This window comes from Madurella fahalii (genome assembly GCF_045866475.1).
Source record: "Madurella fahalii IFM 68171 DNA, scaffold_1, whole genome shotgun sequence".
Classification (NCBI taxonomy): domain Eukaryota; kingdom Fungi; phylum Ascomycota; class Sordariomycetes; order Sordariales; genus Madurella; species Madurella fahalii.
In genome coordinates this window covers 8222796-8248107 of record NW_027263971.1, presented here as the reverse complement: position 1 = coordinate 8248107, position 25312 = coordinate 8222796, and the positions used below count along the sequence as shown (strand labels likewise).

Genomic DNA, 25312 nt, shown 5'->3' with positions numbered 1-25312 from the left:
TACTTCTCTTCTCACCTACACTCTAGCACTACTGCTTTTACTACTTTAGAGACAGATCTAGATTTCGTATTATATCTCTATATACCTTAGCTAAGGCCTTAAAGAGCTTAATATCGGAACTATATAAATCTCTAGCTATTGTTCATATAGTTCTAAGCTACTACTCGGTATATAATAGACTCTAGAATAAATATATATATCTAGTATCTATTACTAAGATATATAGTAACCTCGCTAACATCAATTTTTCTCTTTCTTGTAATAAACGATCTAGCGATATTAAAGAGGTAATTAGGTATATAGTCACTATGGTGTTCCTATACCTTGACCGCGAGCTAGATAGGGTTGAGGCGTATATCAGCTATATAGGATACCAGGTTATAGTTCGAGAATGACTTCAGCAATAGCCGTCTCTATAACCAGTTACACCTTAGAGACCAGTACTATATAGTCGAAAGCTTTCTTAAGCACTTTAAGTCGTGATCGGAGGCTCATGCTCTTTGGTCTTCAAGTTGTAACAGTCGAAATACCTGTCTTCACAGAATCAGGAGGATTTCTCAACGTCAAAGAGTGGTTTCTTCCAATGCCTTATTTCTCATTGGATAGGCTCGACAGATCGTTCGCATTTTCCACAGCAAAGCAAAGAAAAGATAGAGCAGGCCCGATCTAACAGTCTTTCAGCGCGTTAAGGAAACTAGGGGTCTCAGAATCTGATTTGACTTCTGGCTCGACGCTATCTATAATGACCCAGACTGGATTGCTGAAGGTTTCTGATAATCTAAAAGATGATGCCTAAAAACAGACAAGCGTTTGTATTCATTAACCAACGTTGCCAGCCGTCGTAAGACTAGGCGCTAACAGTCGTCGCACTTACTCTGTTACTTTCGCTCTATAACTGAGTCCACTGCACCGCCGGTACACGTGGCATCTTGAGGGGTCAGATGTCAGGAAAAGTTCCAGGTTATCAGGATGCAAGATATGCGAAGGTTGTAGAGTAGTTGGCGGCCTCGGTCGTACTTTCATCGAGAGCTCTCATTGGGACGATGTTACTACCCGGTGCCCCATCGCGGGTGAACCAAGGTTCTAGAGAAATGACAGCTATGTTTGCCTGTGGGCCAGCACGGCAGAGAGGACCATACAAGTCGCCAGACCTTTCGTACGAGTAACCTCAAATAGACTGCAGGAGAACGATGGCGGCAGCCTAACTTAGCCGGGAGGATATCTATGCCGTATCATAAGCGTGTTCCAGGCCTGGTCGTTATATACGATAACCTTCAGTTCGTGTATAACGGTTGGGAGCGATATAGAGGCTGTTGATGAGGTTATTGTTATGTTCAAGGTCGAACAACCCGGTGTTCCCTCCGGAATCTCGGGGTGAAAAGGGTGTTTCATTGCTATCATATACGTGAGTACGGGGAGGATCACAAGATTTGGATCTAGCTATAGATCAAGGCTGTTGAGCCTAAAGTTCTTACGAATAGCTCGGTGGCTGGAAAGCGACCCACGTGCTGAAAGCGTTATACTGGCTAAATAGAATCTATCGCATTAATTGTCTTCGAGGGAGGTTGGTCACCTATGAATGATACCTGGCAACAAGCTGCAACTGGTTCCACTCTGATAGATGGTTCCAATGATAGTTTTATTTGCCACCGCAAAATCAAAGCCTTGGAAGCCAAATTATAAAGACGTACTTGTTTAAAAAGTCGGAAGACAGGCTGATTCCTCGTATACTAGGGTTGACGATAAGTCCTATAAGTCTAAAAGAGGTTGACCTATGAAGTCTGGAAGCGAAGCATAATCCAACATACCAGATGGCTAAGAGTTACTAATGAAGCGTGCTCCTTTACACTAACAAACTAGAAATAAAGAGTGTTACGTGGCGGAGGCCAGCACTGCTCAGCAGTGTCTGGGCCCACATCCCGTCAGGGATGACGGCCCAGGGGTCATCGCTTACGTCTATAAAGACCCCTCAGATTTGTCCCCAGAGGACCTTCACTCAATCAACCATCATCATATCTTACTTTGTCATAGATCATGCCAGTGTTCATGAAGTGCCTACCTCAGCGTCAAGGCTGACGCCCTTGAGGTCACCAGTTACGGGACCACGACGGAAACCCCGTAACAAAGAGGGAGGGTTGTACCTCTACCATTGCCATCTCGGAAACCGAAGCATCATGAGTCTAGAGATCATCTTTGGAAGCTTGAAAATCTAAGACAATCCCGACGCTCGACGTCGAGAATCTAAAAATACAATGAAAAGCCGAGAAAATTCAAAAGTGGCCTTATAGTCCGATAAAACATATGTCCAAGAGCAGCTTAGAATGTTTGGAGGGCGGGCGCAACATTATATATAAGTATATACAACTTGGTGCCCTAGTAGTAGACTACTGCGTCCTCAAAGTAGCCTCTACATTCATCGAATCTGTAACTTCAAATTATTCTTATTTCCCGGCTTAGGACTACTCGCCTGGAGTCTACTTGCCCGGCGCACTGAGATCCCAAGGCTGATACTAGTAGTCAGCGTTCCTAGATGTTCGAGGAACTAGACTGCTCAGACCTGATCTGGGCTAGCCTAGCGTAGACAGGTAAGGGCCAAGACTGCCTTATCAGTCTACATACGTGCCAGTCTTCTGAACTAAGGGCCGGTGGTACTTGGAGAAGGATGCGAGTTAGGCCACCGCCCCTGAGGCCTGCTACGATTGCGCCGGGCCTGCCTATAGGCGATCTTGGGTGGTCTGACACAAGCAACACCTTCCTTTCTTCCCGATCATAAGTGCATATAGCTATGAAAACTAGTGGAGAGGTGGAATTGAAAAAACACCGATATCTCCGGTCGGACACGATGGCTTGCTAGCCAGGAAGACCGCAAAGCCAACAGGGACCTCTAACGCCAAGAAAATGTTCCCGTTGAAGCTATCTATTGGCCATGACAATTCTAACTATGCCCAGTTAGAGGTTGGAACGGTCGTCCCCTTCATCTTACTCAAGTTTGAGGCACATCTAGTGGCCCAAGAGCTTTGCGATGGTTTGCTCCAAGACTAGGACGGAGATAGGCCAACAATCCGATGAACCCTGGCTGACACCGTCAGAGCCTGACGAGCTGGAGTGGGAAAAGTGTACGCAGGTACTCCAAGGCTTTATCTTGGCCCAAAGCTATACTGTGCGAGATCTTCCTCAAGTACAAAGATCGGCTGGCGCCAGCTGTTCGATGCGGCTCGCAGCGGTATACTGTTCGACCGGCGTTATTGGCCCCTAGAAGAGCTCGCCGACTTGGGGTAGTAGTTCGATATGGATCTGAGAACCGAGGCTATGGCCCACGCCTCCTACCTTATGGTAGACGCCTGCAACGCACGCATCGCATCCCTGGGCGGTACCGTCCTCAAAGCACGCCACTGAGAAGATGTGCGTACACGAGCACGCACCCCTAGATGAGCAGCTATCGGATAGCCGTAGTAAACAACGATCATCTTAGATTCGTTTGTATATAATAGCACACAGCGCAGAGATAGGAGTCAATCCCCGGCAAGTGGAAGATAGTGATGCTTTTTCTAGTGAGGAACAACACGTGGAGATGCGCGGATAGGCCTCTTTGGCATTTTATGCGGTAATTATAATTCTGGATCGGTGGAGAGTGATATGGGTAAGATAGAGGGCCGATTTACATCGCTTTGTCAAGATACATATCTCCGGCATCTCTTATCCGCGGGGACTGTTGGCAAAGGTTCCGGTCAAAATGACTTTTGTACCAATCTTGTGTGAAAAGCTTGGTGGGAGCCGTCTGGGTAAACTTAGGATCGATACCCAACTGCAGAGAAGCGTTGAAGGGCTGAGCTGCTGAATCGTATAATAGAGATTTTGAAGTACCTGCACTAGCCCGGGCTCACGTTTCAAAGTCAGATGATTACAACGCACGAAATGGCGATACCGCTAGAGAACAGCGGTATAGGGTATATTTCGTGTTTGTGGACTGCGATAGTGGCCCGAGTGGAGAAACCCCGATACTGTACTTGTCGCGATCAGAAAGGGTTTAGCGCTGCCAAGAGTTAGAGCGCAGTTAGCTGCAGGGGATCTCTTTTGTATATATACCGCTTAAAGTCTCCCACATATTGGGATCAAAACAAGGTATACTTTTTCTTTCTTTTGTACTTCCAACGCTCTATTCCTAAGCGCCCTTTTCGCTCCTTACAGTCCGACAGTTATGAGCCCGGAGCTTCAATCGCGTACGCAGAAGAAAAACCTTACTGTAGGGAGCATCAGTTCTTCCCAAATCCTCCTTACACAAACGATCGCAATACCACAACCTTGATCGCCTACTATGGTTGGCATTATCTTGAAGAATCGCAACAACTGGGTGGAATGGCATGCCGCTCTCCGAACTAGAGCGCTCGGAGCGGGTGTATGGGAATATGTTGATCCCGACTCCCTAACCACGCTCTCGCTTACGAGGCCTACGATCCTATCAGTCAGTACGATTATCGAGGCAGACTATATTATAGAGCTCACTACCTACAATACCCAGTTCGAGGAATAGAATAAGTGCCCTAACAAGAGCGAAGATAATAAGTTAGCTATACCTATATGTAAAGATAAGACTAACGATATAATCAAAGAGCGCTTTAAGGAGTAAATTCAGTACTTTCCTTCAGTCGAGTCTAGCTAGCTGAGTAACCTGAAAAGATATAATGCAATTAGTAACTGGATAAGCGAAACCGTCGATCCTAAACTCTTTTCTATAATTGAGATCAAATTTATAGTAATAAACTATATAGAACCGAAAGAGTAGTTGTATATTCTCAAGGAACTTATTGTACCTACAGACTCAGCTGTGATCTCTTAGGTATATAACGAATATACCGCTATTATAGACCGTATATACTATACTCGTATTTCCTCTAAAGAATAGATCTAGGACTAGCTAAGAGCGTTCTATTATATTTAGTTCTATAAAGTCACCGAAATTGAAGGAGTACTTGCTATAGAGCACTTCCTCGATATAGTTAGAGTATAGATCGCATTAGACTAGGCTCAATAGCAATTAGTTAAGTACCTTCGTTAAGATACGAGCGGGGAACCTACGATAGAGCTCGAAAAACTAGGAACCTAGCTCTCTAACCTTATTCAGGCAAACGTTATATACGCCGAGCAAAAGCTTCCTAGTATATAGTCCACTCTTAGTACTACGGGATTAAAAAGAAGTGGCGTTAATGAGAGCGGTGAAGAGGATAAGCCGAGGTACTATACCTACCTATACCGAGCGAAAGGCTATAAGTAGGTGCTGATCGAATACTGTACTCTCTAATACGCTATTACGGGCTCTAAACCTGAGGGAGATATATACGATCAATCACTAGGATTCCTCTAGTCAGTAAGAAACTGCTTGGCCAAGCCCTAGTAGAACTCCCTTTGCGAATAAGCCGAATACAAGTAGGGATCAGGAAAGAAAGGCTCTACTACTCTATTAGGAACGATCGTCGCTACTATTCTTAATCCTTCTAAAATAGAAGAATAGTTAAGACCCTAAGGGATCTATACTACGACTATTGGACTTAGATATCCCTTCTCGGATAGCATACTCTTAGATAACTATAGTATAGTCTACCTAGTCAATCGTAAGGATCTTCTTAAGCCGGGATCGTTCGTTATAACGGATAACAGAAACGATATAATCGAATCTAGGACAATACAATATCCTATAAGCGGTTATAGAACTCGGATTATATAAGGTATACTCTAGAGAGCAGATAGACCAATTAATCTCAAACTTATAGACATCGCTATAGTAGAGGGTTTCTATATAAATATCGTCTCTAAGGCTCTTCTTTATAAGAAAGGGGTCTAGTATTATAGCGAAGATTGCTCCCTATACTAAGGAACAATCAGTAATAGTACCTTACTCGTTAAATTGAAGAAAGACTCTGAGGTTACTTTCCTAGAATACAAGCCTATTAACACTTACCCTTATAGTATCCCTATAAGCTCAACAGGTATTGTAATTATAATAACGTTAGCGAGAGTAAGGATAAAGATCCTAAAGAGATTAGCGAGATCTTATAAGGATCGGGAAGATACTAAAGGGCTCTAGTACACTAGATCTAGATATCTAGGGCCAGAAGCGCTTAAAAGACTTACCCTAAATACCAGAGGTATATAGATAACTGGAACTATACAGGTAGAATATAAGAGCTGTATTCTTGTATATACGGAGAGAGTGATATCCAGACGTATATCTGAAAATCGATCGCTATACCCGTTTTAGCGTATTTATTGGGATCTCGTTGACTTTCTTACAGCGTTCGATGGTTCAGAATAGCTCCTTATAATCAAGGACGAGTATAGCAGGAAGTTCTTCGTATATACGATTAAACAGAAGAACCTGACTACGATCTTCTGTCAAAAGGGTCAGGCGCTAGTCTAAGGATCAGGATCACAGGATCTAGTGCAGGAGTTAAACCCATGTATTCTAGTCAGCTAAAGTAGGCCGGCAGCCAACTGCGCCACTGTGCGGACGTTATCCTGTACGTGTATCTCGTCCATAAAAGGAGCAAACTCTCCAGCAAAGATAGACAAAGCGACAACAACAGAAGCAATCAACAGACAATCAAGACAAGACATACAAAAACCTAAACTGTTATTTCCCAAGATTCAGAGGTGCCGTGTTTCCGACATCTTCAACCTGATTATCTAGTTCGAAGCCTAGGTAATGAGGTAGTATAGGATTACAATTTACAGGATCCGCTAGGACAACGATATAGCAACGATTAATCCGCTGCTGTACTAACTATTAAAGTATTAGTAATAAGCGGCTGATCAAAGTATTGTTCTTAAGCCGGTACCTACGAATATATACGAGCCGAACGGAGGAGCTGAGTATACTAAGAAAGAAATCTAGCTATAGGTGATCAAAATGGCGTATAGCGTAAATCTGCCTATAGAACTATAGCCTAAGATCGTACTAGCGGCTGTATTCCTCTATTCGATTAGCCCGAGTAAGGTCTACTAGTAGCGATCTCTGAACGAGGTTCTAAGCTCGTAGTTCTAGAACTATTTTCGTTGGTTTAAGCCGAATATCAGATATAAACTTACGGAGGATCTACGCCTAACCTAGAGCGGGATTTATATATATAGATACCGAGTGTACCTACTGTAAAAGGATTGTAAGCAAGGTATAAGAAGACGGTACTATAAGGTATATCCGAGAGCATATATTAGATACCTAATTGGATATCGTGCTTCCAATATATATAGGATCTAGGTACCGGTACTGAAATAGGTTATTATAACGCGTAATATGACCTTCGACGAGAAGATGTTTTATAATCCCGTGAAAGAGAAGCTGGAAAAGGAACCTATATCGATTACAAAGAGGGTTTCCGATCTCCTAAGTGAAGAAGATAAAGAGATCTGGGACGCTAGATCGATCTTATCGGCGCTAATAGCGTATAATTTCAGCGATTTACCGGAGTTACGATTAGAATCTGACCTTCTAGAAGAGAGTTCTGGAAGTACGGAAGCTTATAAGTCGGGTTAGGACTCGGGGGTAGAAGCGATTAAAGGAGCTGAGATATATAATACAAACGCTTAGCTATTAACCTCTAATTCCAGATCGCTGATAGGACTCCTGACCCCTGAAATGACTTCCGAACCGCCTATAGCGAATAGGATTGGTACCGAAGAGACTCCCGAGTCGAGCGCAATAAGAGCGTTCGATACAGAAGGGAGCAGGGGATCCCCTTAAGAAGAGGAGGGGTATATAAGTGTAGTAGAGAGTATACGCTTAACGATCGAAGTCCTACTACTACTAGAGCGTAAGATAGAGGAGCCGGACGATTAGGAATAGGCTGTTGTGCTTGCAGAAAGAATTGTACCTTTAAAACGAAAAGGAGCTGGGAGTAAGCCGAGGATCGATTATAGGCCTGCTACGAGATTCAGTAGGAGGTTCAGAAGATCGCCCCTAGACTCAGATAACCCTGGAGGAGTAAAAGGAGGCAGTAGTTTAATAGCATTCGCGATCCCGATATATTACGAAAATAAGATCTATATACTAGAAAGATAGATTTCCTTTATAAGCACTTCAGTAATTAAGAAGAGGCGCTCTACGAGGGAACTAGAGGACACAGAACACTATATACGATCATTATAGCCGTAGTACAATAACGCCGTTCTGATCGTATAGGCGTAGCTCCAAACAAGCCTAATATCTATAGAAACGATTTCGAAAGAGGACCGCCTAATAGTTAGAGAGAGTTCGAGAGATACCCTCTTTGTAAATGCTTTACCAAGGGAATCTATTGGGAGATTAAGAACCTAGAGAGCCGTAGTATATAGCGTTTACTAGACTGCTTAGAAATTAGAATCAAGCCCATTCCGCTTAAGTAGGTATTCGCGTATAAGTTTGATCAACACGGGTATCTGGAGAACTATAAGGTGTGTATTTACGTATACGGAGATCTCTAAGATACCTCGTCGATCCAGAGTACATATACCGCAACGCTCGCTGTATATACGTTTAGATTGATGATAGCTCTCGCGGTACACTTCGATCTCGAGATCAAATAATTCGATGTATGTCAAGAGGCAAAGACCTCCTTTTTACCTAGCACAGGGCAAGGTGAGAAGCGGAAGGTTAGGATGGAACTACTTAACCTGTGAGAGCGGGAGACTCTTGCAACAGAGAACACGGTTGGCAAGTACAGCGGTAGGTAGGGAGATTGATAAAGATGAGGTTCAGGGTTCAAGTCTCAAGTGCAGAGTGTTTTTCAAAGTAAATGCAATTGATCGTGCGTTTTAATTGTATGTGTGTACGTGCTAGACGTCACTACTTGCTTAACTATACAGGATTTGGAGACGAGGGCGAAAACTCCCTTTTATCCTTATTTCCTTGCATTGAACTACTGGGATCCAGATCCACGGATATGGGTCCGGGCGTATGGATCACGTTTGATTGTATCGGATCACAGTGATCCGGATCCATAGTTTCAGGCTTAGGTTCCAGGTCCAGAGATACGAAACTGTCGCATGGACATAGATATTGATCACTGTAATCCGCAACGGATTACAGCGATCCGGATCAGTGTCTGATCCAATATAGTATAGATGCCTTGGATCCGGTTCCATAGAGCCGGGTTTCATATAGTTTAGTTCCATAGACCTGGATTTCAATCTCTTGATCCTGTTTCAAAGTTAATTAAATCAATTGCGATATATATAGACTCTCTTATATTACCAAGAGAATATTAGCTTAGGGTTAGGGTTATAGCTTAGAGTTATATATAGCTCTTTTTATATTTTCTAAGCTTATATATTAACAATGTGGTATAAGCGTTCCTCAATGTCTCGAGAGATAGAGAAGCCCTAGTCGTTTGTAAGCTCCTAGAGGGATTTAAATACGAAGAAAAGGTCGTCGAGCTTAAGAAGGCGCTATATAGGCTTAAGGACTCGCCGCTTCTATAATATCGAGAGTTCTTAGCTACGTTAAAAGAGCTCGGCTTCCAACTATCAGGCGAAGAGCCCTACTTATTTACTAACGCTCAGAAGTGAATCTTTATAATCTTCTATATCGACGACTTTCTCGTATTATATTACTATAGCGAAGCCGCCGCCGCTCGTAAAGTGATAGACGGGATCGTTGCCCGGTACGAAGTCCACGATTAGGGAGACGTAGAATGGTTCCTAGGGATTAGAATTGTCAGAGAATACGCTGCTCGTAAGATCTAGCTAGTCTACGACCAGTATATCGAGAAGATCGCGAAGAGATATAGGCTTACCGAGGGAAATGGATTCCCCTGTACTCCACTACCTGGAGGAGATCTAATTAAGTTCGAGGGCGACGTTTCGAAGGCTGCGATCAAAACGATATAGGAATTGGTCGGATCTATCCTATATTCTGCGATTATAGTATGCCCTGACGTAGCATTTGCTATAGCGAAGCTCTTATAATACCTATTAAACCCTAGCGATTAGTATATTATAGCTATAAAGCAAACGATTAGATATCTATACCTAACGAGGTATCTCGCTATTATATACGGAGGAGATTGTAGAGGAGCTTAAGCTCTTTCAATTGTAAGCGATGCTGCTTTCGCTGACTGTTTGGAGTTTCAGCGATCGTCCTAGGGATATATAATATCGCTTTTTAGAGGTACGATCAATTGGAAAGCGACCTGATAGGATACAATTACTACCTTATCGACTAAAGCAGAGCTTATCGCTCTTATATCGACTACTAAAGAAACGATAGTGCTTAAGCGATTATATCGAGATATTGCGTTCGAGCTCGGAGAACTGTAGAATCTATAGTACGATAATCAACAGACGATTAGAATTATAGTCGGAGAAAACGAAAGGATTAGTACTCGTCTACGCTATATAGATATCTATAACCTCTAGGTATATTAGGAGCATATAAAAGGATCGTTCGAAGTAACGTATCTGCCGACAAACGAAATACCTGTAGACGGGCTTATAAAGAGACTACCTTGTCAGAAGTTTAAGAGGTTTAAAGAGCTTTTAAATCTGTAGAATACCCGTTACTTAATTAAAAGAGAGATAGAAAGAGAATTTACTTAAATTATATTAATTACGTATATACGACGCTGCGATTATAAACGTATACTCCTAGTATATATCCAGTATACCACCTACTTTACGAGCTAGATCGCAGTCTACTCGAAATACTCCTAGTCGTCCTCCGACTCGTCCTCTATATTCTCTTTATAATCAGAATACCGTACTAAGTGCTTATATATACGAGCGCGCGATGACCTAGCCTTCTTCTTCTTACTCTGGTTCTTCTTCTTCTTGCGGGTAGGGGTAGTATCTTCGTCTGAGCTGGGTTCAGGGGAGGAAGAGCGTATACGTATAATAGCTTTCTTCTAGCGTGTAGCCAGACCGTTATGAATTTTATCGAGCTCTTTATAGAGTATAGATTTAGCTTCTCGGACCGACTATACGATTAAAAGTTAATAGAATTTAAGTATAGGGAATTAAACTTCTTACCTTCTTAATAGACGACGTATCGTCTTGCTTTTCGATAAACTTGCGAAGTAAGTTCTTAGCTCTAGTATTACTATACTCGAAAATCAGTACTATTATAATCGAAAACGCATCTAGAAGGATTATACAGAGGCCGGTAGATGTGACCGCTAGTGCAGTGGTAGTAGCGCTTGCTACTAGCAGCGTTGTCGATGTACTGCTAGTCCTCTTTTCCGGTGTAGAAGGAGTGTATATAGCCCTCGCAGGGCTTACAACGAGTAGAGCCGGGAATACGAGCTTTATACGGACTATAATCACGATCAGCCACTTTTTGAGCCCGAATGAGGCTAGAAGATTACTTATATCGATAAAATTAGACCCTTTATACCCGTTTCTAGGCGCTAGGGGGTACTAAGGGCAGCGGGGGAATCGTCCTCAGCGGCGGAGGGCTCAGGAGGGGGAGGAGCAGGATCAGGGACCGCGACTACGGAGGGGAGAGCCGGCGGAGGTATACCAGAGTTATTGGACATAATAAATTTTGAACGCAAAAGAGGTAGCGGGCGCAAAAGTTGGACAAAGAACGATCAGCCGACCGACGAACGGGATTAGAAGCAGGAGCAGGGGAGGAGTGCGTAGAACTGGTGAGAGTGTATGGTTCTGGAAAGGAAGAAATTGAGCAGGAGGAAGCCTATTTGAAGATCAAAAATTGGGTGCGTATAGACCATTTTTCTGATCTTTCTATTGAGGCAAGCAACTATTCAGACGAGCTTAATACCTCTATTGTTCTTTAATTTGCCTGGATAAGGATTACGGAGCAGTTGAGTCTCTGATCGTAGGCTCAACTGGGGGGTGTCGCGATCAGAAAGGGTTTAGCGCTGCCAAGAGTTAGAGCGCAGTTAGCCGCAGGGGATCTCTTTTGTATATATACCGCTCAAAGTCTCCCACATATTGGGATCAAAACAAGGCACACTTTTTCTTTCTTTTGTACTTCCAACGCTCTATTCCTGAGCGTCCTTTTCGCTCCTTACAGTCCGACAGTACTAATGACAACAAAGGAACGGGTAGCTGTCAAGGAATTTGCAGAGCTGACTCAAGTGACCACCCGTTAAGGCGGCAGTTCGGACCGGCATACGTCGGTCAGACCAACGGTCGCCACACCCGGCCGTCTACAGCAGTGGTTTCCATCGCGCGACGCACGGATCGTCGGACTCGGACGGTCGGATTTATGTAAGATGTCGGACTTCGGGTACCTATACGAGCTAGTGGGCCGCTCATCGCTGATCCTGCTGTAACCCCCGCACGGCGCAGACTTGCCGGCCCGCCGATATAATCAACCCATAGCCAACTTACACCCAAGTCCGCATTCTCTATGTTCCGTCGAAGTCCATGAAGCTGTGGCTCCCTTAAGCTGTTACCATGGTCTCATTGTCTCGGCTTGGTCTTGTATTGGGTCCTTTGTTGGTCACAGAGGCACTTAGTGTGCCCAGGATCAATTCCCGGGTCTTAACCGGCCCCGAAGACCTTAGAGAGTCGTACGATTATGTGATCGTTGGGGGCGGTACGGCGGGATTGACAGTTGGGGATCGACTCAGCGAGAATTTACACAGTAAGTTGGCGGCAACGAAACCTAGGCCAACCAGGAAATCCGCTCATTGTGAATCTCAGCCACCGTCCTGGTCATTGAGAATGGCGAGCTCCCGCCGCGTAAGTTCTCCCCATCCTGGACTTGTTCGATGGCGAGCAGATGCGCTGAGGGGTGTATTCCTAGCCAACGCCGATGACATCAACTGGGTCCGCGATCGGGACGCCTGGCTCGGCTTGAAACCCTGGTGGATTTACAATATCACAACGCCGCCGCTCAAGGAACTCGAGGGCCTGGAGTATCATCTCCCGGTGGGTAGTCTCGTCGGCGGCAGCTCTGCGATCAACGGCATGCAAGTGCTTCGCGGGACATCGGATGACTATAATCGGTGGGCTAGCTTTTTAGGCGAGGGATCCGGTTGGAGCTGGGAGGACATTCTGCCGTATTTCAAGAAGGCAAGTGGCCATTTTCATGCTACCGGCCGATTTTTGGTATCCCTGACACCCGGCCCTAGGCTCTGCACTTTCAGCGGCCCTCGGAACAAGCTATCGAACAAATGCCGTACCTTCAATACGATACCTCTTATTGGGGGAATACGTCAAGCTTATATACAGGATGGCCATATTTCCAATGGCCTGGGACCAGTAAGTAGTCGGTCGCTACCTGGATACGCTTCCTACAGACGATGGTAACCCGACCCACAGAATACCAATACGAAGCGTTCAGCCAGTTGCCTGGCGTTGAGAATCCGGAAGATAGTGCCGCGGGCAAGCCAGGCGTCTTCTGGCATCCAACATACAGTGAGCCACTTCCATACTAATCCCTCCGTGGGCCCTACCCGCCTACACGGGAAGATATGCTGATGTAGTTTGTCACAGTGGACGCCGAGGGTTCTGTCAACCGATCGTATGCTAAGACGGGCCATTGGGACGGTTTAAATCGAAAAAACTACGACCTCATCACGTGGTCACACGTAACCAAGATCAAGCTCGACGGAAACAAGGCGACCGGCGTCGTGTTCCGACCAAATGTCGAAGACCTTAGAGATGTCAAATTCACCACTGTCAGAGCGAAAAAGGAGGTGATTGTCTCGGCGGGCGCCATCCACAGTCCTCAGGTTCTCCAGTTGAGCGGAATTGGTCCTAACGGGCTTTTGGAGAGCGCCGGAATCGAAACCAAGGTTGACCTTCCCGGAGTCGGGCAAAACTTTATCGATCATAACTGTCTTCACATGACCATTAAGTGCAAGTATTTCGTGACCCGATACCGGCTCTCCAAAACACTGACCATGTATTCTGACTAACCAGTCCGCAACTACACCGTCCGCCCCAACCGGAGGGACGATCTCAATGACCCGGCGTTCCGGGCATGGGCAGACGAGCTGTGGGCCGCAAACCGGACCGGACCCTGGTCTCGCGGCCTCTGGAACGCTGCTGCATGGCTCCCAATGCCGGTGATTGCGCCGGATACGTACGAATCCATCGCTGCGACCGTCGACGCCCAAAGAGCCGAGGATTACCTCCCGGAGGGATCGCACCCGACCGTCATCGCGGGGTATCAGGCAAGACTGGCGAGTTTGGCAAAAGCCATCCGGTCACGCAACGACATCTTCTATAGCCACTACTTCTCGGGCGACGAGCCGGTCCACTACTTCACATACGAGCACCCTCTGAGCGTGGGCACAGTTAACATCAACGCGTCGTCGCCCGAGTCCGAGCCTGTCGTTGACTTCCGTACGTACAGCAACCCGGTAGACTTCGACATCATGATCGAGATGGCGCGGTTTCACCGGCGCGTCAACGAGGAGTCGCCAGTGCTGGTGCCGTTCGATCCCGTCGAGATATCGCCCGGACGTAACGTGACGTCCCGCGAGGACTGGATCGCCTACCTGCGGGTCAACACGGAGCCGACCGCAATGCACCCGTCCGGCACGTGCGCCATGATGCCGCTCGAGCTAGGTGGCGTCGTCGACGAACAGCTTAGAGTGTATGGCGTAGAAGGGCTGCGGGTTGTCGATGCCAGCGTCATGCCGGTTATTATCGGAGCCAATATCTGCGGAGCGGTCTACGCTATTGCAGAAAAGGCTGCTGATCTCATCAAGAGCGCAAATGAGTAGCGTGGGATAGTGGTTTGTAAAGGCTGGGTTGTAGTGCTGTCTAAAACCCACAACCGACATATTCATATGGATCAAAGCTCTCCTGTTCGTTCTAGTGTTAGGCATTCCAGTCGATTGGTACCGCATGACCTGGAGGACACGTATAGAATCATACATCCAGGACATTCAGCTGTCGTCAGCCGTTAAATTACTTTCTTTGCGCTTCACCATAGTTCCAATGCAGTAATCATGTGCCTGTTCACAACTCCACTATCGACATCACAGATAGAGACTCCTCTTTTCCCAAACAGATGTACCAGACTATACATACGGTAGATACCCCCTGAATTAGAACCTCATGAGTTGGCTTCTCAGCGCCGCGTAGACGAGGTAAACATCTTTTAAAGTCGGCGCCGCCGTTTCTTCAAGAAACTCGAGGACTAGGGCTAGCATAAGTTTTGTTCCTGAGAAACCACAAGCGCGACCACGCATCTTTCAACGTTGAATGTCAAGAATATTAAGCAAATCTCTTCCGAGGAACTGAAGCCACGTCACACCAAAACCGTTGATTAAATACCCTGTTCTTGCCGTTCATCCATTCATGCAGTAGAGTGTCTACCATCCAATTGGCGAGCAGATTTTACCCCCGACGGCCGGTCTATATCAGGATACATTTCTCCGGGCTATCGAGCTCGCTGTCTGCAAGCGTATCGACGTCAGGCCGTTGGCCTATACGCTGGCCATCCGCGCCTGTCACCGCCCTTCGAGAAGGCGAGGTCTGATCAACCAGCCTGCTACCGGACAACCCGCTCGAGAGCTTGGGTGTTAAATTTTTTGGTCGAGAGATACGGTACTGGATTCGCAGCAAGTAGGCATGTAGAAGATGGCCATCACGTTAGTGAAGAGCACCTGACCAGAGTGAGATGTTAAATAAGTTCCAGTCTGATAGCCTTTTCAGTTTGGGTTATTGGTTATTACGGTCCTCACCATGTTATCTTTGGAACTCTGAGTCGTCTCAAGAACATTGGAGCTAGAGAAGTACTATTATCAATGTTCGGTGACAGTGAGGTGCAACCTCGGTTAGCGCCTAACTCTGCAAGCGGGTATTGTGAGTGACGTTGTACTTGACGGAATCCAGACCTTAACCGCAAAAATAACACTTTTGCTCCCTTGAGAGTACACTCCTCAATCTAACATTGGACCTTCTAGAACTTTTTTTTCCCCTCGTTTGGAATGCGAATCGTTGGCTGGCAACTGTAGGATCGGGGTGCTTGACATGCGGCACCGACAGGGGTTGCTTTGCCCAATTATAAATTCTCCTTCTCCTCGCTAGATACGGAGACTCAGCCGTCACATCGGGCAAGATCACCCAGAAGCAGCTCGAAATGCTCCAGCGCAACGAGTCAGCCCACGCCAATGCCGTGGAGAACTGCACCTTCTTCGTCGGGGCCTCGGTTTTGCCACGCTTGCGGGGGTAGACAGGACGCTGATCAACCGTGCCGGTTTAATGTATACTATTGCGCGTGTTGCGTATGGGATCGTGTATATCCTAATTGACTATCCGCAGTGGAGTCAGATTCGAGGGATTACCTGGTGGATTGGCAATTGCAGCTGCTTGTATCTATTGTATAAGGCGGCGGGGAAGCTGAATGGGTAGGCCAGCTTGGGCATTGTTGAAGGGCTTGGGAGGAATACCGAACCGGACTTAAGCACCAACCTTTACATTCATTCGCTGCAGGCTAGGAGGGTGCAGCGACATAATTTGACTACAATACAAAGCGATCAGATTTGGTCATTTGCTGGGTTTGCTTGTACTGGAAAATGCTTAATGCCGATCTTGTCAGTTATATCCTTGTATACCGAACCCCCTATCCAAACCTTATGGTGGTTTATCGCAGGCTGCAAACTTCTTTGTTGTCCGGCACTTAATACCTGTACCTAAGGACAGGACGACCTAAGGACGGGACGGATGTGAACTTACATGTTACTAGGGTATGTAGGTGCCTTATCGGGTAACCTTAGTAGAGGGATCGCCTTACGATCTGTACGCTCCACTTACCTCCCTTTCATAGGTACCTTAGTCACTTGTGCCCTACGGTCAGAGCTACAACTCCATACAACTCAAAATTACACTACCTCCTGGTTTCCCACGCGCACTTGCAACACTCACCACCAGTATACTCGCTAACGATACTAATAGCTTTTATAGCTAAGAATTCGGCTTCTACTCTACTCTACTCCCAATCCCTTAGTCCTTCTATTATCTATCCTACTAATATCAACTCTATTATACTCCCTCCTTGTCCTCTATAGGAAGCGCTAGTAGTAGTAACAACATCCTCAGCACCGAGAATCTCTACCAGTACGCCAATAGCAGGTAGTTTGGCCCTGCCAGTACCAGAGTCGGTAGGAGTACTAGTAGGCGGATAGTCTGTTGGGAGCCGAACCTGACACTGATTACCGAGTGGTCTAAGTACTCGAACCATAACTCTGTAATGAACTTTACTATACCGCCGCCTCCAGTCGCCGGGGAAGGGGGTACGAGGAACTTAGTTTCAGCTTCGCTGACGAGTCCTAGGCTGGTACAGCTAGCGAGTCTATTGTCCGAGGAAGGGGATAGGGCGGAAGATCAGAATATAAGCTTGAAGGCACCGATAAGGCTGAGGTCGAGGGCTTAAGGGGGAGGTAGGGGCGGTAGGTCCCAGGGCAATTCGAGGGAGAGCAGTCCGAGGAGTAAGAGAGTAGATAGCGGCGTGACCTCGCCTTATGCGCATCATGTTAGGGCCGGTGGGGGGGTTGGCCCTGGGTATGTACATGCGACGTCGGCTTTGGCGGCGCTGTGGAGTGGTGTAGAAGGGGGGAGTGATATGGTGAGCCCGGTGCTGGTGGGGTTGGGGACCAGCATGCCGGTTTCTGCGGGGCCGGGGCTGGCGCCGGGCAGTAGGAGCGCGAGTATTGCTAATGGTGTTGTCTCGCCCCTACCCCTGCAGCTGCTGCCCCTCTCGCTGTTTTCGCTGGTCCCTTTACCCGCTCCGTCTCCTGGATAGGGTTAGGCTAGCCGGGCAGAAGCGCTTGCTCGCCTGTTTTAGAAGGAGAGGAGGAATATTCCTCTGTCGGGGGTTACGCAGGTGCGGGTGTGGATACCACTCCTGTATGTGGCCTAGCGCCGGCTTTGCTGCTGCGGATAAAGAGCTCTATACAGTTGCAAGATCAGGATAGAGGTCAAACTTGCGAGGAGGGGGCATTGCTACAGCAACAGTTCGCTCCGCGCAAGCCGGGAATAGGCCATCGCTATAAGGGGTCTATAGATAGTATCTCGTATATCAAAGATGACAAGAGCGGCGCGAATAGGTGGGTAGTAGAAAGGAGACGTACAGCCGAGAGTGGAGAGGTGGAGATCATGGGCAGGGAGGTCGTCGAGGGCGGGAGGATATAATAAAAGTGGTGGGTGGCGTTTGTCAGTCTTGTATTTACTGGATTAGGACACTCTGGATACATAGAGGCGAGGTATGTTGCATATATAAGGTTCTAGAAGGAGTAGGCTGGTCTGGTATACTAACGGGGGGTTCCGGTTTAAGGCAGAAGCAACGTTCCGGTCACACCTGGTGAGGAAAAACGAGAAGACGGGCTTGATAACGAAGGATGTATTATGATGCAGATGGTGAAAATGTATATAATACGAGCCATCACTTAGCTCTCTTGGGCTGCGTCTCCTCGCGGGAAAAGCTTTCTGACATATCACTCGATTGAGCTACTCGGTTTCTATGTTACCCCCTGAAAGCCAAGTAATGAACGACAAATACAACGATCCAGCATATGCTATACCCCTCCACCAAGATCCCACCTGCCTGAAGACTCTATTTGGTCGTGTTTCCCTGTAGAAGAACATCCGGTCCAGCCGAATATCCCAGAACGGCCTCTTTCCCTTCCCTGCACAGCAATATCCGGTCCAGCCGATTATCCCTAGACAGCCTCTTCCCCTTTCCCGTACAGGAAAATTCAGCCCAACTAGTGTTGAGCGAATTCTCTTATGCCCAGAATTCCGCAGCACTTGGAAGTACCCGCTTTCTTCACCAGGGAATCCCGTCTCGCTTTGTCTTTGAGTTCTTCTTTGTCGAGCTCGATGCTTTCTTCGCCTCCTCTGCCTTCTTCGCCTGCTCTGCCTTGTACTCCGCCCAGGTATCCCAAGTGTAGGTCTTTGATTTTTTCCCGTCCTTCCCCAGTCGGTGGAAGGAGACGATGTTTGCCAAAGGGATCTCGAACTTTGCCGCCCATTCCTGTTCGTCGGCATGCCCGTACGTCTGTCCCGCCGCCTTATACACTGCTGCGACCTCGGTGAAACTCGAGGCGATATTGCTTGTGTCGATTCTGTAAACCCAGCAGGGCTTGTCCACCACGGGCGAGTCGGCGACTGTAGTCAGGCCCGAGGTAGAGATCCACGGGTCCTGCCCCTGCCTATGGCCCTTTGCGTAGACCTTCGACGCGTGCTCAATGAGGGTGATATCCTCATTCCTGCCCCAGCTCTTGAAGCCTCCGGTTCCTTTGATCGTGTCGGGCCCGCGTGTATCAGCTCGATAGACAGGGTTTGGCACGGCGGCCAAAGCGGCACCTAGTAGCGATGCAAGGAGAAAGAAAGAAAATTTGGCCATCTCTTCAAGGATGCTCGCAGGCTTTAGTTTGTTTTATTGTGAACGTAGAAGATTTGCAAGTGTTTTCTTTATAGGTTGTAAATGCCGAAGGAGTCTGGGAGGAGTTGGTTGTTGAATAGTGAATGTCTAGAATCCCGTCTAAGAGGATTGGGAGAACGATCTCTTATAGCACATTCTTTTCGCCTTCAAGCCAGGTGGGAGTCCTATTCGTGGCCCAGATGATGATGCGGCTATTCTCATCGTCAGACAGAGGGGCCCGCACCAAACAACGGCATGGCGAGCCCGCCGACGACCACGGCCACGAGCATGCCCTGCCTACGGGCTTAGGACATAAGCTTAGAATAGATCTACGTGATTCCATACAAATGCTGCTGCTGTTATTCTCATCGTCAAATAGGGGGACCCGCCTCGAACAACGGCATGACGAGCCTGCCCACGACCGTGGCCACGAGCATGGCCTGTCTACGGGCTTAGGATGTAAGCTTAGAATAGATCAATGTAATTCTATACGGCCAAAGGGTTGGCCTAGGCAGGGTCAGCCGCGGAGTCCTATCCGTGGCCCAGATGATGATGCTGTTATTCTCATCGTTAGATAGGGGGGCCCGCCTCAAACAACTGCATGGCGAGCCTGCCGAAGACTATGGTTACGAGCATGACCTGCTCACAGGCTTACGACGTAACCCTAGAATAGATCTACGTGATTCTATAAGGCCAGTGTGGTGGCGTAGGCAAGGTCAGGCGTGTAGTGTTTTAGGCAGGGTAGGTAATGCGGGAGGTGGCGGCGTAGCTATTGACTATTGTCAGCCGTCGTATACGACAATGTAAAACGACGGCAAAGGCGGAGACCGGACGATTTAGCTATACCTAGGTGAATTGCGACTGGTAGCAGAGAGCAAAGCCTTAGTCATCTATACCTAGGCACCTAAAGTGCTAGGTCAAAAGTCTAGCAACACCTATCTGTTTTACACCAAATCGCCAGCCTTTGTGAAACAGAATGGTGATACTATACCCAAACACCCCTTCACGCGCTATAGGCTAGCTAACTTGGAGTAAGCGATAAGAAAACAAAGGTTACGATATTGCGCTTAGGATGTAAGCTTAGAATAGCCGAAGGGGTAGCGTGGGCAAGGTGAACCGCATAAAGTTTTAGGTAAGGTAATACGGAGGCGGCGGCGGGGCTGTTGATTATTATTTGTCGTGGTATACGACAATGTGAAACTGCAAGGGCAGGGCCTTAGTCATCTATACCTAGGCACCGAAAGTGCTGGGTTAAAAGTCTCGCAATACCCGCCATTTCACACCAAATCGCCGGCCTTTGTCCTCCTCTTCTTAGATTCTTCTGGGTCACTCGCGTGCACCCATTCATAACTGCCGTGTCTTCGACGTTCCCCTCTCGAACAGTTCGAGCAAAACTCCTCGTTGTGGGCCCAATCCAGCCAGATCTGGCCCAGCTTTGCGGGTTCGTACCAACCCCGGACCATAGCCAAGGTGTTTCAATGCTCGTAGCTAATGCATTTTACAAAGCAATTCACAGATCACGTGCATACTATGGAGAACCCTGCGACAGCATCCTGGGGTCTGAGTATCAGCGACGCAGACTTCGCGAAGCTCAAACGCGGTGTCAGGGCTCGGGATATGGATGACAGATGGATCGTTAAAGCCATGACGGATGAAGAGCTGGCGGATGAAGCGACGACGAATAGAGCGGCGACGAGTGGAGCGATGACGAATGAAGCGACGACGAATGAAGCGCTGACGGATAAGGAGCTAACGGATGAAGAGCTGATGGATGAACTTCTGATGGATGAAGCGACGACGGGCGAAGCCCTGACGGATGAAGCCACGTTGGATCTGGATCAGGGTGGTAATATATCCATCCGTCGGAGCTGGACAAACAAGGAGCTCTACAGACTTGCTGTCAAGCCAAGCGAGGGCGGCACCAGTGCGAAAATCGAAGCCATCACCTGGGAACAGAACCAAGGTGATCGCATCTCAGAAGAGCAAGCTAAGATTGACGCCGTCATTCTATGCAGACAAATCCTTGAGTGCGATTTTGCTGCGGCTCCAGACTATGACCCCTTGCTTTTTTCGGCTTTTCCTCGGTCTGCTGCCGTGGATAGCACGAGTGTTCAGAACGGCACGAACTAGACGTCACAGAATAGGGGTGAATGGAGCTGACGAGCGACTTGCCAGGTCAAGGAGGGCAGGAAAATCACGGGGGCGCGGATGGCCATGTTGACCTGGGCAGACTGTCTGGATTGGTTCGTTTCTTGCGTCCTGGACCGCGGTGATGTAGACCCGAAACGGAGAGTCTATTTTCGAAATCGAATAAATTCCAAGTTAGACTTATGTATCCTAGCCTAGGCAGTTTGGTCTTTCTATGTTCTGCCCTACCCTGTGCTGGGACCAACCGAGGCAGCTGTTAATTACGGGTTAAAATAAACAAGATACAGCCCAAAAGAGCTTGGGTGATTCGTATCCGCGCCGCCGAGAAAGGGGAAAACGTTCAATTTTTGCAAACCAAAGGCTGAAGAAAAACATGTCATGAACAAACCGTCCTGTTAAGCCATAGTGGGTATCTCTTCGCTCAAAACCCCATCCGCAAATCGCACATGTCTCCCAACTTGGCCAGATTCCTTCTCGCCAACATCTATCACTCTTTTTTCTCCTTTCGATCGCATTGATTCCTTCCGGCTCACTGTATCCCTCGGTACAGCATGCTTCGGCATCGTAGCTTGACCACCCGCAAACTCACTGCAAAGCTTCTCCCTACCATCCACGACCTCCCCCAGCCCGCCGCGGGCAATGGCCTCCACCCTCTGTTTCCAACCCTCTGCCCTCCTCTTCGCCACCTCCATCGCACTCCATCGCATTCGTAGCCCGAGCGCTCACCTACCCTCTCACTACCATGTCCTGATTGAGCTTTAGGGAAAGGAGGCAGTATCGATTATGGATGGTTAATTGCGGCTGTATACGTTTAACTCGGGCAATGCAATTCCTTTTCCTGCATATTATTCTCTCAAAGTATGGTTGGGATCACCACTTCAAGAGCGGGAAGACGCATCGATGTGTGAGGCCGGGGAATGGGCCGGCGCTCGAGAAGTCTGCGGCGACCGGCTTGTAAGTACAGAAATGCAAGGCGGCTGCAAAGAGCCAGAAAATTGCTTGCTCCATTCGCCTTGTTTTCCCGAATAGCTTTCCAGAAACGACCAAGGTCCAAGCCTGCTTAGAGGCGGCATCATGGCATGGGGGGGTGACGGCCTTGGCAAAGGTGATCGGAGCTCGGAGAGGGCCAGCTTGTCGACAGCCAGGAGACCATGTATAGAAGTGTTGACCAATCAGCTCTCCCGAGCTAAGACAAGGGAGGATCAATCACATTTGCCAGCCAAAGCCCAATGCATTTTAATGCCCAACCACATTTAATCGTGCGCGATCGACACCGGCAGATTTCGTCTGCGGTTCGCTACAGCCTACTGTGCTTGGCCCAAGTACTTCCCCTGATTGAGCACCTCGCTATCCGTCTTTCCCATCTCCTGACACGCTAGGCGTCACAATCCCGACGCCTTCCTACACGTATCGCCCTGTGGAAGAGCCCTGGGAGAGGGCCCCTACGCGTCAACCTTCCATGGCTTCTCCTGCCGCAGCGCGTCTCCGTCACTTCTTGTGCAAAGCCGTTCGGCGCTTCGTGAGCGCCCTCGTCTTCAGCATCCTCATTGTAGTCGTTTTGCACGTCTTCCAGGGAAAGGGCAAGCTCAGTAACTGGGACAAACGCGGATTCAACACCCTCACCATCTTGTTTTCGTCGCTCGTGAGCTTGTTAGTGGGTTCTCTGCTCGGGTTGTTGGGTGGAATGATCCGCTGGCGTCTCTTGGCGTGGAATGAAAACACACCGCTAGATGTGAGCCGTCGCGCCGCTCGAAACAGAGACCCTAGATTAGGTTGCCAGCAGACTGACTCTGTAGCACAGGTTGACCTAATACTTGGTATGCCCGTGCCGACCGGGTCACTCAGATTGATTTGGCATCGCACGACTCGCACGCTCAGTCGGGCCCAACCCAGGAACACCATTGATACCGCAGAGGACACCGAAAGGGGATAGCAAGCGTTGTTCCGATGGACGGCCATGGGCCACCACCCTGATCGTAGCCTTGTACTTGCTCATTAATGTCGTCGGCCGGTTGAGCGTTGCAGCTTTCGGGTTGGCGTACAGCTTAAACGAGATCCCCGGTATCGACTACCCGGTCAAGGTCACGGACTGGAGCTCTAAAGCCTGGCTCGACGAGGAGGGGATTTTTTATGGACCCGCCTTCAATGGGAACATCGGTATGTTGGTAATTACCTCTTAGAAGCAGCGGCCGGTCCATGGCTAATAAGCGCAACCAGGGAGATGGAACGGTTATGCCATGGTTGGGCTCTTAACTGTTAATACTACGTTCGACGAGACGGACATATCGGCTTATAATTTGAAGAATATAAGTGGACGGAGCCTTAATCGGAATGTTGAGGGCAATAACGTGACATACTCTTACCCTCTCAGAGAGTATATCGGCCTTGAGGACCACCCATCAAAGGACAATGTGCTACACAGCTCGGCGCGCTGCACAGCAAGGACCATTTATGGAACCAATATCTATGAGAAAGGAATCAAAGTCGGGACCCTCCGTAAGCAATCCCCTTTTTTATTCGCAAAGTCGAATGACAGGAACCTCACTGACAACCGACTACTTCGCGGCCGCTAGCGTACTTCAATGAGACCATTAATGCCGAGGACGTTATCAAACCGAAAACCCGCCCTTCTTAAGTGTTGCCCTCACTCTCTGCGGTAATCATCTGAGGGAATCAGTCAACTTGTGGGCAGCAAGGGTAACTGAGGAGGAGGATCCTGATCCTTCAGGCTGTTCTACAACATGTAAGTCCGAGGTGACGGCAGTTTGCAACCCATCCAGGCAGTTTCACGACGGAGACTGACGGCGTTATCTCATGACCAATTAGACCTCTTCTCGAATGATGGTTTCTGGGAGGACATATCATGCGAGGGCACTCTCTACGAGTGCACAACCTGCCTCAGCGACCAAGACAATAAATCTGCCGCCAAGACTTTACCGTTCCAAAATTATCCAGCTGCGTACGGGCCCATTGGTACCCTTCATCTTCTCCGTTTCGGTGCCTATGAGACCCAGGAAAACTTCTCCGCGTCGAGCAGAGGATGGGCGGGCCAGGAGCTTATCAACACCAAAATCTATTGACAGTCTAACATCACCGTCCAGTTCCTCGACTACCTCTTTCAATGACGGTATCTACGATGAAGATAACCCCAGCACCAACGTCCCGTCCTATTCCGAAGTACACGCCGCACACCTCGCAGCACGTCTCCCTATCCTCACAATCATCGGTGCCGAGACGCAGCTGCCGAGAAGGACAAAAGTGGAAGGGGCGCCGGAACTGCCAATGGCCAATATCGTGCTGGATGTCAAGTGGCAGAGAGTATGGGGCGTGCTAGGAGCGATGCTGGGCGGGCAGCTGCTGGTCATCGTGGGAACATTCTGGTGGTGCCGGGAGATAATCCTGCCCGACCACGACAGCTACCTGCCCATCGCGAGGCTCCTGAGGACGGCCATGCAGAACACTGACGGGAGGAGCGTCGCGACGGGGTGGGAGTTCGCAGCTCAGATGGCTGGCGAGAACATGCGAATGAAGTACGGGACGAGGACGACCCAGGATGGCAGCCGCGAGGTAGATCTGTGGGACGACGTTGACGGCGAGTTCCCCGAGGCGAGGTATAGGTGATATGCACATGCCACCCACCTGAATGGCGCCGTCACGCCCGTTTAACATTGTCAAGACCTACCCAGGTAGATTAGTTAGACCTAGGAACATGAGTATGAAGCTTCTCACACGGACGTGTGCACGGGCGTCTGCGTCGACGGCGTGTTTGACGGTGAGACGGGTTATCCCAAGACTAGAACTCATCAACTCATGGCTCCGGATCTGGCAAAGCAATCTACCCCGCACGGG

General features: G+C 48.3%; 4 protein-coding genes across 4 annotated transcripts; 3 read left to right on the top strand and 1 right to left on the bottom strand.

Annotated features, from left to right (window-relative positions):
* Window positions 1-12387: 12387 nt before the first annotated feature.
* Window positions 12388-14669, top strand: MFIFM68171_02272 (uncharacterized protein; the record flags this gene model as incomplete). The annotated part of the gene is made up of 7 exons (XM_071057694.1): window positions 12388-12577; window positions 12637-12675; window positions 12740-13008; window positions 13068-13197; window positions 13258-13353; window positions 13432-13797; window positions 13861-14669. 7 exons carry the CDS (start codon window positions 12388-12390, stop codon window positions 14667-14669), a joined length of 1899 nt encoding a protein of 632 aa, XP_070913795.1.
* A 4049-nt stretch (window positions 14670-18718) lies between these two features.
* MFIFM68171_02271 (uncharacterized protein) lies at window positions 18719-19297 on the bottom strand (the record flags this gene model as incomplete). The annotated part of the gene is made up of 1 exon (XM_071057693.1): window positions 18719-19297. One exon carries the CDS (start codon window positions 19295-19297, stop codon window positions 18719-18721), a length of 579 nt encoding a protein of 192 aa, XP_070913794.1.
* Window positions 19298-20845: 1548 nt separating this feature from the next.
* Window positions 20846-21445, top strand: MFIFM68171_02270 (uncharacterized protein; the record flags this gene model as incomplete). The annotated part of the gene is made up of 1 exon (XM_071057692.1): window positions 20846-21445. One exon carries the CDS (start codon window positions 20846-20848, stop codon window positions 21443-21445), a length of 600 nt encoding a protein of 199 aa, XP_070913793.1.
* A 1477-nt stretch (window positions 21446-22922) lies between these two features.
* Window positions 22923-25084, top strand: MFIFM68171_02269 (uncharacterized protein; the record flags this gene model as incomplete). The annotated part of the gene is made up of 7 exons (XM_071057691.1): window positions 22923-23195; window positions 23265-23280; window positions 23342-23624; window positions 23835-23959; window positions 24141-24206; window positions 24290-24422; window positions 24565-25084. 7 exons carry the CDS (start codon window positions 22923-22925, stop codon window positions 25082-25084), a joined length of 1416 nt encoding a protein of 471 aa, XP_070913792.1.
* Window positions 25085-25312: the final 228 nt, after the last annotated feature.